Source organism: Sphaerodactylus townsendi, linkage group LG05, assembly GCF_021028975.2.
Source record: "Sphaerodactylus townsendi isolate TG3544 linkage group LG05, MPM_Stown_v2.3, whole genome shotgun sequence".
Classification (NCBI taxonomy): domain Eukaryota; kingdom Metazoa; phylum Chordata; class Lepidosauria; order Squamata; family Sphaerodactylidae; genus Sphaerodactylus; species Sphaerodactylus townsendi.
This window is the reverse complement of record NC_059429.1, coordinates 104947853-104958228: the sequence shown is the minus strand read 5'-3', so window position 1 is coordinate 104958228 and position 10376 is coordinate 104947853. Positions and strand designations below refer to the sequence as shown.

Below are 10376 nucleotides of genomic sequence, written 5' to 3'. Positions count from 1 at the left end.
CATACAGAAATACTACCTTTAGGAAAGATGTCTGCATTTCTTGCAAATAACTACCAATTGCATTTTTGTTACACTGTAAACTGACTAGAAATGTTCCTAGACACAGTGGATGTTTAGGACAGCAAAAAATAGCAGTGTCTTCCATCTGCCAAACATAAGAACATATTTTTCTTTCTCTTTTCCCTTTGACTTGCAATAGACTCTTCCATGCTTTCCACTGGACCATGGCATGACCTCAGTGCAAAAGAATATATTTCATATCTGAGAGCTAAGAAAAATGAAGTCATCAGTTGCCTGAATCAGTCCACAGGTTGTCACAATAACACTGAAAGTAAGGATAACGAGCTGCAAATTGCAGAAAAGTTACAGGAAGAAAAGAGAAGACTGGCTCTCACACAGGAAGATACCCTCTGTCATAACCTGACAGCATCTCAAGAGCAGCTAATAAGTCTCTTAGAAATGCAGATCAGCTTAATGGAAAGTTTGGAGAAAATGTCTTTGCAGTTCTCACCCTCTGTGCAGCCTGAGGCTTGTGGCCAGCCAGTCCACAAGGATGAACAACATGGTGAAAAAAATATGAAGGTAACTGATTTGCCTCAAGGAGAGGACCGGCTTCATTGCTTCTTCAGCATTCTGAGACTCATGGCTTTTTATTTCTTTCCCACAATCCTCTTTGCTATTTTTCTTTGCTTAGCTGCTTTTTTGCAAAAGGCCAGTTAGGTTGGGTTACCATTTGTATAAATTGTTTGGTGTTCGACCGTACATATTCTTTAATGCTCTATGATAACAGTGAAATAGCCACTTATATAAAAATTTTTACAAAACAAATAATTTGAGGTTTTTTTCTCTCATTTTATCACATGTTCAAATCCCTACAGTGTGGGCAGGGTGAGATATTTAAATTTTATTTATTTATTTTATTAAATTTCTATACTAAACTAAATTTTTAGTTTAAATTTTGGGAAAGGTTTGCCGGGCTTAATTCAAAAGGAAAGATCCAAAGAAGATTTAAAAATTATAAAATCAAAATAGCCTGATTTGTCACATTTTCAAAGATACTGTTCCAGAAATTAATAACAATGTTTTTTTAAAAAAAAATCAAATTTTCATTTTCATCAAATAAATTAATCTATTCCAGAGTTCCCCAAAGCCAACTCTCCCCACCAGTCAGAGGAGACAATACTTTGAAATACACTTATAGTCTGAGTCAGTATGGGGCAGCTGTGTCCATAATGCATTAACATGTTCCAAAGCTGAACACAGGGACCAAGGCAAGTTGAAGTTTCAGTTTGACTCCTTTCCACATGGCTTTTGCTCCTGCAGGTCCCTTAAGCCCCAGCATAGCCTTTTTTGGGTGGTCAATTTCTCTTTTCATCAAAAGCTGGTTAGATCCACCACAATGGTCCACCCAGTGCTGCTTTATATTTTCAACAGTGGCAGCCCAGGAAAGCTCATAAGCAGAGCCTGCAGGGAATAAATGTCACCTGCTGACTGCTCCCCACATTCCCTGAACTTAGGTAGCATGTGCTCATTCAAGAACATGTCCCACTAAATTCTCCTTCCAAAAACCTTTAGCTAAATTCTCCAGTAGAGCAACAGGAGTTGGAGTGAAGATACGAAGACAAAACAAAAGCAGGGAAACAGGTGTACACTCCAACAAGCTCCGTGCAGAAAGGGTGGAATAAAAATGTACTATCAAAACGATATCCATGAGTTCTTCTTCCCGAGTTGTAAATTTGGAAACCCTGAAAATTACACTTTATACAACGTTATCATGCTGCTTGGTAGGCCATGAATAACATTATTAGGGCACGACATGAGGTTATTGCATTTTCCTCTACATTGGCGATTTTTTAGGCAAACAGAATACATGATGTCAGAATATATCCTCTTTGATCTGAGATTGCAAATGCCCTAACAGACCAGGTGATCGGGAGCAACAGCTGCAGAAGGCCATTGCTTTCACATCCTGCATGTGAGCTACCAAAGGCACCTGGTGGGCCACTGCGAGTAGCAGAGAGCTGGACTAGATGGACTCTGGTCTGATCCAGCTGGCTTGTTCTTATGTTCTTATATATGTCTTTCATCATGCCCTGGTGCTGATCACCTTGAGTGTTCTCCGTTGTTGACTTTTTGGATCAGCCGCATGTATAGAACTTCTTTGCGTCTATGTTGCATTTGGGGGACGGGGCTGCCAAAATCAGAGCACACGGACGTTGTTCTAAGGAGGGGGGGAAATGTTTCGGTAGTGTTGGCGCACGCAAAAGGAACTCGAAGTCTAACTAAGAGTTTCCAGCGCAGAGGAGCACCAATCTCACCCGCCTTGCTCGGGCTGAGCGACAAGCGCGAACAAAGACCGCCAAAGAGGATTAAGCCCGAAGCGACCCTCATCGCTCCCCGCAGTTCGGGCTGGCGGAGCCCCACCCACGGAGTGGCCAGACCGCTGGGTTGGGGGTCACATGGCTCTCCCAGCAGGGTGGGAAGAAGAAAGTTATTCGCCTTGCAAGCCCGCCTGCCCGCCCTAGCACAGTGCAAAGTCACAGATCCGCATCCCTGACAGTTTGGAGAACTTCGCCTCGCCTCAAATGCTCTTTGAGTTTGCAAGGTAAAATATATGCATGCTTTTATGCTTGAAATGTTGCTGAACTTCGCCTTACTTCAAACGCACTGAATTTGCAAGGTAAACATCTGCATTCTTTTATGCCCTAAAATATCCCCTGCCTTAGCTGGTTACCTATATCGCCTTACTCAGCCGCTTCTTCGAAACCCATCTCAAAAAAAAAAAGAAAAATCCCTTCCAGGCCCGCGAGGTTTATCCAGACCTTCCAGCCTTTGCAAACCTACGTCTATTTTTTCAAACTCCCCTCGCCAGCCTTTTCCCGAGCTCTGCCCTCTGATTTGAGGCGCCCCGCGTCAATCACGCGCTCGGCTCTTACCCCCTCCCCACCTTCCTGATTGAGTCTTCGTTGCCCGCCTTCTTCCTCTGTTTCGGCCTGCCTCCTCGAATCCGTCTTTGATTGGGTTGGGAGCTCGCTCGTCATGCCGCTGGCCCAATCGGAGGTGGCCTGCATGCCCACGAGCGAGCCGGGAACTTGCAAGTAAGTGTGCGACTGTGGTAGGGGAGCAGCGGAAAGCCGGATAGGGGAGGGTCGCTGGACTTGTGCAAATAGATGATTGTTCCCCTAACACTTCAAAGCTGCTGGAGATTGCTCTGAAGTAGGGCGAGGAGAAATTGTACTGCTGGGGGGGACTTTCTTGGGGGGCAACAAGAGGGACCAGGGAGAGATGGGAGACGTCCCAGAGTTATTCTTTTAACATGCATTCCCCCCCCAGGCTTAAAGTGATGGGTGCCGTCCCCGGGGCAACAGTTATCCTTGGTCCAGTCGGAGTATGAAAGATCTCTTGTTTTTAAAATGTAATTTAGTCCCACGGACTGCCATGTTTTTGTATTTGTTGTTCCTCTGACCCTTGACTCTGAGCAGGTTGCTGCTTGGAGGAAAGAGGTCCTGTTTTGGAGAGGAAGGTCCTTTTGCTTTTTGTCTTTCTGGCTTGCAGATCCACACACTGGCTTAGACAATCTGGTACTTTGTCTGTCTGTGAAGCCAGGGCTAGGCAGTACTTGTGGGGATCCCTAAATGGAGATTCTGAGCGAAAAACATTGATGGCCAGACAGCTGGAGTGAGTATTGAGATGAGACCCCCTGTGCAGGGTGACCTCGTGCATGACGGTCAGGATCTATGCTAACGTTAATTAGAGGGTCATACACATACGCGGTAAGAAACCTCTCAGCCCGTGTACCAACTCCTCTCCCCCCGCCCTTACTTTCATTTTTGCGTGCAGAAGAGGAGCTTGCTGGCTATACGTATACATGTGTTTCCCTTTGCCATCAAATGTCTGTATTCTTCACTGCTGTTAGTATTGTGATTTTATACATTTCTAGATCCTGCATGATACTGGAGACTATAGGCCTATTCTCAGAGGTAGAAAACATGCATTTTGTATCACTTCAGGTTACAGGAAGGAGCTCATGTGGTTGCAACCAAGAACCTCCCTGCAGATAGAAAATGGAAGGGCAAAAATAAAGATTTCAACTTTCTGCCTGGTGGCATGTTTTCTATGAGAGTCCATAACAGTATGCCCATTTGCTGTCTATTTGCTGTCTGCCCATTTGCTGTTTCACTTAAGTGAAAACTAGGACAGAGCCTTGCCTTGTATATGTTTGCTGCATATCCAGAGGGAGCACAACTTTTACATTTATTTTTATCCCTAGAAGATATTATTTCTAACTAGGATCATTACCAGCTAAGTCTGTTTGTCATCTGTTTGCCTACATTAACTAACGTGTGGGTGGGGGAAGAATTTCTTCTAACACCCTAAGTATATCGACTGAGAAGTAAACTGGAGGGATTTCACTAGAACTCTCTACATGTACCCAGCAGCCCAAACAAGACTTCTATGGATCTCCAAAACTTATCATAATGGGCATATTTGTGTTTGTTGCTCAGTGAGTTCCACAGGAGCTATACATGATTACTTCAAGTATGTCCCACTGAACTGACTAGGAAATCTGTATAGAATGACCACAAAGGCTCATAAGATGCACTAGTTTCTTAAAATGCATAAAGAATTTCTTATTTAGATTTATTCCCCACGCTTTACTACAGTCTCAGGATGGGTTACAATAGAAGCCATGATAAAATCCTATACAATAAAAAACAATCCCAAAACCATAAAACATTATAAATTCTAAAACTCACCCCAACTATGCCCCAAACAGGACACCTGAAGGCCCCCCTATCTCAGGGTGGGGATTAGCCAAATTCCCCTGGTGAAAAGGAAGAGATTTAATCAAGACCATCAGGCAGCCAAATCAAATGCTCAGTTGACTGTCAGTGTTCTGGAGATGCCCATCCAGTGTGAGATAAACATTGCAGTCATTGAAAATTGAGATCCATTTATATAAAATTGTAATTTTAGGGGATACAAAATCCCATAGTTTGCTAGAGAAGCAGTAGTTCATTTCTGTAGTGATAGAATGCACCTTGGGGAACACCATGTGTGTTCCCTAACAGCTCAGTAAAAAGGAGATTTCCTTTTAAGTGGGATCTTTTCCTCATGCTCTTTCATTATAATTCCTCTCAGCCCATGAATTAGTGAATTGCTAAACTGAAGTAATCGACTGTCTGATCAGTACCACTTGGTAAACAAGTGCATGAAGGTCAGAAAATTGCTTGAAGGATGAAATAACTTTTCTGGCTTGGCCATTGGAATTTTAACTGTTCTGGCTTTCTTTGTTTGGCAGCAAAGGCAAAAATAAAATAATGGCTGGTAATGATGAGCTCTTAAAGAATTTGCAGAGTAATTTGCAAGAACTAGACAATCTCCGGTCAGCGTATTTTGCATCCACAAAACGTCCCTTGACAACCACAAGAACAAGTACCAAAACTCTGCTTCGTGACCAACACCAACTGTCAAGAGAGAATATGAACATCCAACCATTTGCTCCTCGAAAGAGCATCCGCCACCGTAATCCCTACTGGCCTGATGAGGAAATACGGACCTTTATTGAGATCTGGGGCGATGACCAAGTCCAAGCCTCGTTGGCCACCAACTTCCGCAATGAGGCCCAGTATGAATGGATATCTGATCGTATGCGGGAGTACGGTTATGACCGGGATATGAAGCAGTGCCGCCTACGTGCCAAGGAGCTACGGCGAGGATACAAGGCCATTGTCTGTGGCAATAACTCTTCTGTGAGTGGGCAACGGGCCCTACCATTCTTTGACTCCTTGAACAGCTTTCTGTGCATGCACAAGGGCCTTGTGGTCTCCAAAGTTTCCCTCTCTATAGATCGTAGGAATCGAGAAGCACAAAAACTAGGGCTGGAGCAGGAGAAGAATGAAAAACTCAGTGTAGTTCTGGTTTCGGATGATGATGAGGCATCCATTCCCGAGCCTACCGATGACTCCAATGGCTACTTTCAGGACACACGGGTGGATTCAGATCTGGCGAATGCACAATCTCCAGCCGATGAGTGGGAACAGCATGTGGAAGATGGTATTCTGGCAGATGATGATGTTTCACCCAGCTTTCCCTATGCTAGAGGAGAGGGCCAATCTGCAAATTCAGGTGAATTTAGAAAATTAAAATTTCAGATTTAGTGCTTGAAATGTTTTCTGGCAGTATGGAGGCCTGGGTTAAGCTAAGATGGTTATTTAGACTGTGCTTAATTTCCCCCCAAAAAATTAAAGACTTGCCACATAGCTCTGGAAGCCCATGTTCAGAATCTCCCATGTACAAGGCTGTACTTACTCAGCGGTAAGGGAAAGGAGCAGATATATTCTCAGAGGCATTCTTATTGTTTGACACAGAGCAAATTTTAGTGAGCTCTGGCTGAAAAGAAACCCTGTACTTTTATTTACCTCATTTAGAGTCTTGCTGAGACTCAAGGCGGGTTGTGCAATTTTAAAAACCATGTGATAAAAGCAATATACTACATTGCAAACAATGCATTAAACCTGGATTACAAAATTAGAGAATAAAGCAAAAATGACAATGTAATATATAAACACTGTAACAAAACTGGATTACAAAATTGAAGAGTGACACAATAAAAGCAGTATAGTTCACACAACAATGCATCACACAACAATGCAAAGCAGTATAGTTCACACAACAATCGCAAAATTAGAAAACAGTGCAACAAATGCAGTCCAATACTATTTAGTGTGTCAGAGAATGTTGCCATTGTGTTAATTTCTTGGTCTTTTTCCACCACAGGCCCATCGAGCTCCTTCCCCAGGGCATCCCTGGTCGATGCCGAGAGAGTGAGCAACCACTGGAATCGGACGCAGAGGAAACAGACGGATGCCACCTCGGACCTTGTGGATGCCATTTCCCAAGTGGGCGACAGGCTAGTGAGCGCTCTGTCCGATTTGCACTCAAAACACAGGGAGGCCTCTGAACTTGCCCAAAACAGGGAAAACAGTGTCCGCAAGGAGGAATTTGCCATCCCCATGGTATGAGCTCACGCGGACCTCGCTTCTCACAAAAAAAAAAAAAGAACATGTGGAATATCAAACTCCATATCAGGGGCTTATGGAGCATCTCCCCACCAGGCGGATCGCTGACGCCATGGACAGACAGACTGCAGCCTTGGAAAACATGGCCCGCTTGTTTGCTGCAAGAGTCCCAGGGTCTCAAGGGCAGCCTGAGCTCTCCTCCTCAAACCTCTCTGTACAGCTCCCTTCACCAGCAGCAGGGTTGCCCAGCACCCTGAACGCTTTGAGGGCACGCTCTACTGGCAGTCTGGGAGCCCCAAAACCACCGGTACCCTCTGAGATGGAGGAATGTCAGCCAGAGGCAAAGAAAATAAAAACGGAAGACAACTAGAATATTGTGATTGTACTGCAGTCCTTCAGACCTGCTTGTTTGCTGTCACTGGATGAATGTTTATCCTTTTCTTCTTTTCTTTCATTAGGAAGTCATGAAGGTTGCGGGTGGAGTAAAGCTCTGCTGGTTTTGTTTGTTGTCTTTTTAGATTTGTAGTCAGATTATAAATTTGTGAGTAGGTTTATATAGGGGAGGGAAAGATGAGGCCCCCCCACCCAGGACAATCCAAGCATATAGTTCACTGTCATTCCACTATTTTCTTGTTTCTTTCATATTTCACTGCTCAGTTATGAGATTCGATAGCGATCTGGATGTTGTCCTGGGACACGGAGATTGCGGATTCAAATCTCTACTCAGCCATGAACTCAATTTGTGGCTTTATGAAGTCGCTCTGAGCCACAGCTTCTTTATTTCCAAAACAGTAATACTAAGGACATGCCTCACTAGGTGATTTTGAAGACAAACTATTTCAGGATTACGAATCACTGTGCACACTAAAAAAAACAAAATGTTATGGAAGATAAAAGTGGAGAACTCCTTTCTCTGTCGCTATATAAAATCCTGTTATTAAATCAATGAAATGCGCCGCTAGCAATGAGTTATTTTCCTTGCTTGTTTCCCTGAAACAGTGGGCCAAATGCGCCCCTATCTGATTGGCAAGACCAGATAGTCTTCAAACCAAAAATAAAAAGCAAACAGAGATAATACAAAAGAACAGCTGCTTTGGCAAGGATAAAGTATGGGCTTTTAAATTTTCCCCCACAACTTTTAGGCCTGAAACAGGCCTAAAGAGGACTGGCAATACTGTCCAACGTAATATTTTGTCAATTTGTAAGTGACTAATTGGGTGGCCGAGAGAAGCACTTCAAACGTCTGAGTTTCAAAGAACTCTTCCTTAGGCACAGATGTTCAGTGCAGCTCAAAAAAATAATAGCTTTGCTTGAAACCAGGGTCCATTTAGGTTAGCATTTCCAGTAGCAGCTCAGAAGTTATGTCTGGGCACTGCCCAAGTTGGGTATCATGGTGATGGTTCTTTGCTGTGGTTGATATGGACTCAGAGTCTCTGATAACAGATGTGCCAATTATCCAGGACTGATAGCCAGTGATAGATCAAGCTGCCATTCTTTCTCAAGACATCTAACCTAGTGGCCCGCACTTTCACCTTGTAAGTTAATTTAGGCTGCAATCTTAAGGATCACTTACTAGGAAGTAATTTTCACTGAACTCAGTGGGACTTCTGAGTATACATCCTTAAGATTGCAAGGTGAGGGTGTGAGAAGCAGGGCAGAGGCTTAATCTGTGACCTGCATGGACGATCAGGTTTATGTATTCCACACAAGCAATACTTCCATTTAAATGTATTGTTGAAGGCTTTCATGCCCGGATTCAACCGGTTCTAGTAGGTTTTCCGGGCTGGGTGGCTGTGGTCTGGTGGATCTTGTTCCTAATGTTTCGCCTGCATCTGTGGCTGGCATCTTCAGAGGTGTATCACAGAGGGAAGTCTGTTAACCGAGTGGATTACCTTCAAATCTTTAAATGGAAGTTCTACCAGAACTTCCATTTAAAGATTTGAAGGTAATCCACTCGGTTACAGAAAACTTCCAAAAGCCATCCTTTCATCGTGTAACCTCTGTTATTAGGACCATTCAACTTATTATGCACTTTCATGCAATTACTTGGGTTTTCCAGAACTCTGCATCGAGCTTGGATGTTCAGTATGAGAAAAAAAATTAACAAGGGACAGTGAGAAAGAAAAAAGGTGTTCAGGATGTGCTGAAGTTCCTAGACTGCAGTTTGTGGAGTGTTAGAATGGAACACAAAATGTGTTGCACACTTAATCAGATTAAATGGCATTTGGTCGAAAAATAGGTTTTGAGGTATATCTAAACTTTCTAAAGAGAATCAAGAGAAAGATCCCTATTCTGTTAAATATTCTGACCACGTTCACACAAATAGCCTATCAATAGACCATGAAGGGGGACATTGATTTGTTGATAGAGGTACATATGCACAGCCTATGTAAAAGTTGCTGCTTTGATGATTTTTTTAAAAAGTCCATTAAACTTAGTGTGAGTTGCTTTTGAGAAAATAGGTTTAGGATCATACCATATGCCTGCTTTCTGGTCTATAGCAATGCTTAGTGCGGAGAGGAGGGAAGGAGAAGCAGGAGAAGACTATTTTGAAATTGAATTACAGCTTAGTCAATTGAGCTTTCTCATTTGATTTACAGATGGAAGAAAGGCAGGGCCAGATTAAGTGTCATTTGTGAAAATGGCCCAGGGATCTCTATTAAACCTCACAAAACTACCATTCCTAGGAGAAAGTAATGGCATTTAAACTGGTTTGCGTTCACAGCACAGATGTGATTTAGATACACGTAATTCCAATGACTGCAATGTGATTACTCGCACATAATAATCCACTAACAATCTACATTAAAAGGATGTGAATTGACACATTCCTAATAAGAGTTAAAATGGCATTTTTTCACTGTCAGTTGGCAAAGTGAATCAATTTTATCTCTATTAACAGGGGGTGTAATGATGATATGGATTGAATGACCAGGCATCTATTCCAAGTTCATTGAAATGCAGCCCTTAAACATAATTCAGAGAAGCCAATTTTCATCCATACATGGGTCCAATTTAACTTTACAGCTACTTGCTTGTTTTGTTTTGTTTTTCATCTCACACAAGTGCTCTAGTCTTATGCCAGGTTTCAATATGGAATAGGGTGCCTTCACTGAAACAGGTTATTGTGAAGGGAGAATTACGGTAAGTACAGTTTCTCTTACCACTGCAGTACAATGATGGAAGAGCTATGCCTGTGCATGGTTGCTCACAAGGGAGTCCTTGTGAGCTCAATGGAATTTTCTTGCAAGAAATATGCACAGGACTTCAGTCTAAAAATAGCATGTTTCCATTTGTATCTTCCAAACTTTCAATGGTTTTCACTGGGGCAAGAACTAAAAACGCTCAGATTAT

General features: G+C 42.9%; 1 protein-coding gene across 5 annotated transcripts; it reads left to right on the top strand.

The window, feature by feature from the left end:
- The first annotated feature begins 2359 nt into the window (after window positions 1-2359).
- Window positions 2360-7983, top strand: LOC125433589. 5 transcript variants are annotated; one of them, XM_048498221.1, is made up of 4 exons: window positions 2360-2605; window positions 3556-3678; window positions 5303-6129; window positions 6781-7983. In XM_048498221.1, exons 1-4 carry the CDS (start codon window positions 2586-2588, stop codon window positions 7023-7025), a joined length of 1215 nt encoding a protein of 404 aa, XP_048354178.1. In that variant the 5' UTR covers window positions 2360-2585; the 3' UTR covers window positions 7026-7983. The 5 variants fall into 5 exon arrangements, with proteins under 5 accessions (XP_048354178.1, XP_048354179.1, XP_048354177.1 ...); XM_048498220.1 differs by lacking the exon at window positions 2360-2605 and adding an exon at window positions 3069-3098; XM_048498223.1 differs by lacking the exon at window positions 2360-2605 and adding an exon at window positions 3139-3216 and having other exon boundaries at window positions 3334-3678.
- Window positions 7984-10376: the final 2393 nt, after the last annotated feature.

Coding starts and splice junctions, on each gene's coding strand:
- LOC125433589 (XM_048498220.1), top strand. CDS start 3,070: ATGCCCACGAGCGAGCCGGGAACTTGCAA. Junction 3,679..5,302: donor TTGATGGCCAGACAGCTGGA/GTGAGTATTGAG, acceptor TTTGTTTGGCAG/CAAAGGCAAAAATAAAATAA. Junction 6,130..6,780: donor GGGCCAATCTGCAAATTCAG/GTGAATTTAGAA, acceptor TTTCCACCACAG/GCCCATCGAGCTCCTTCCCC.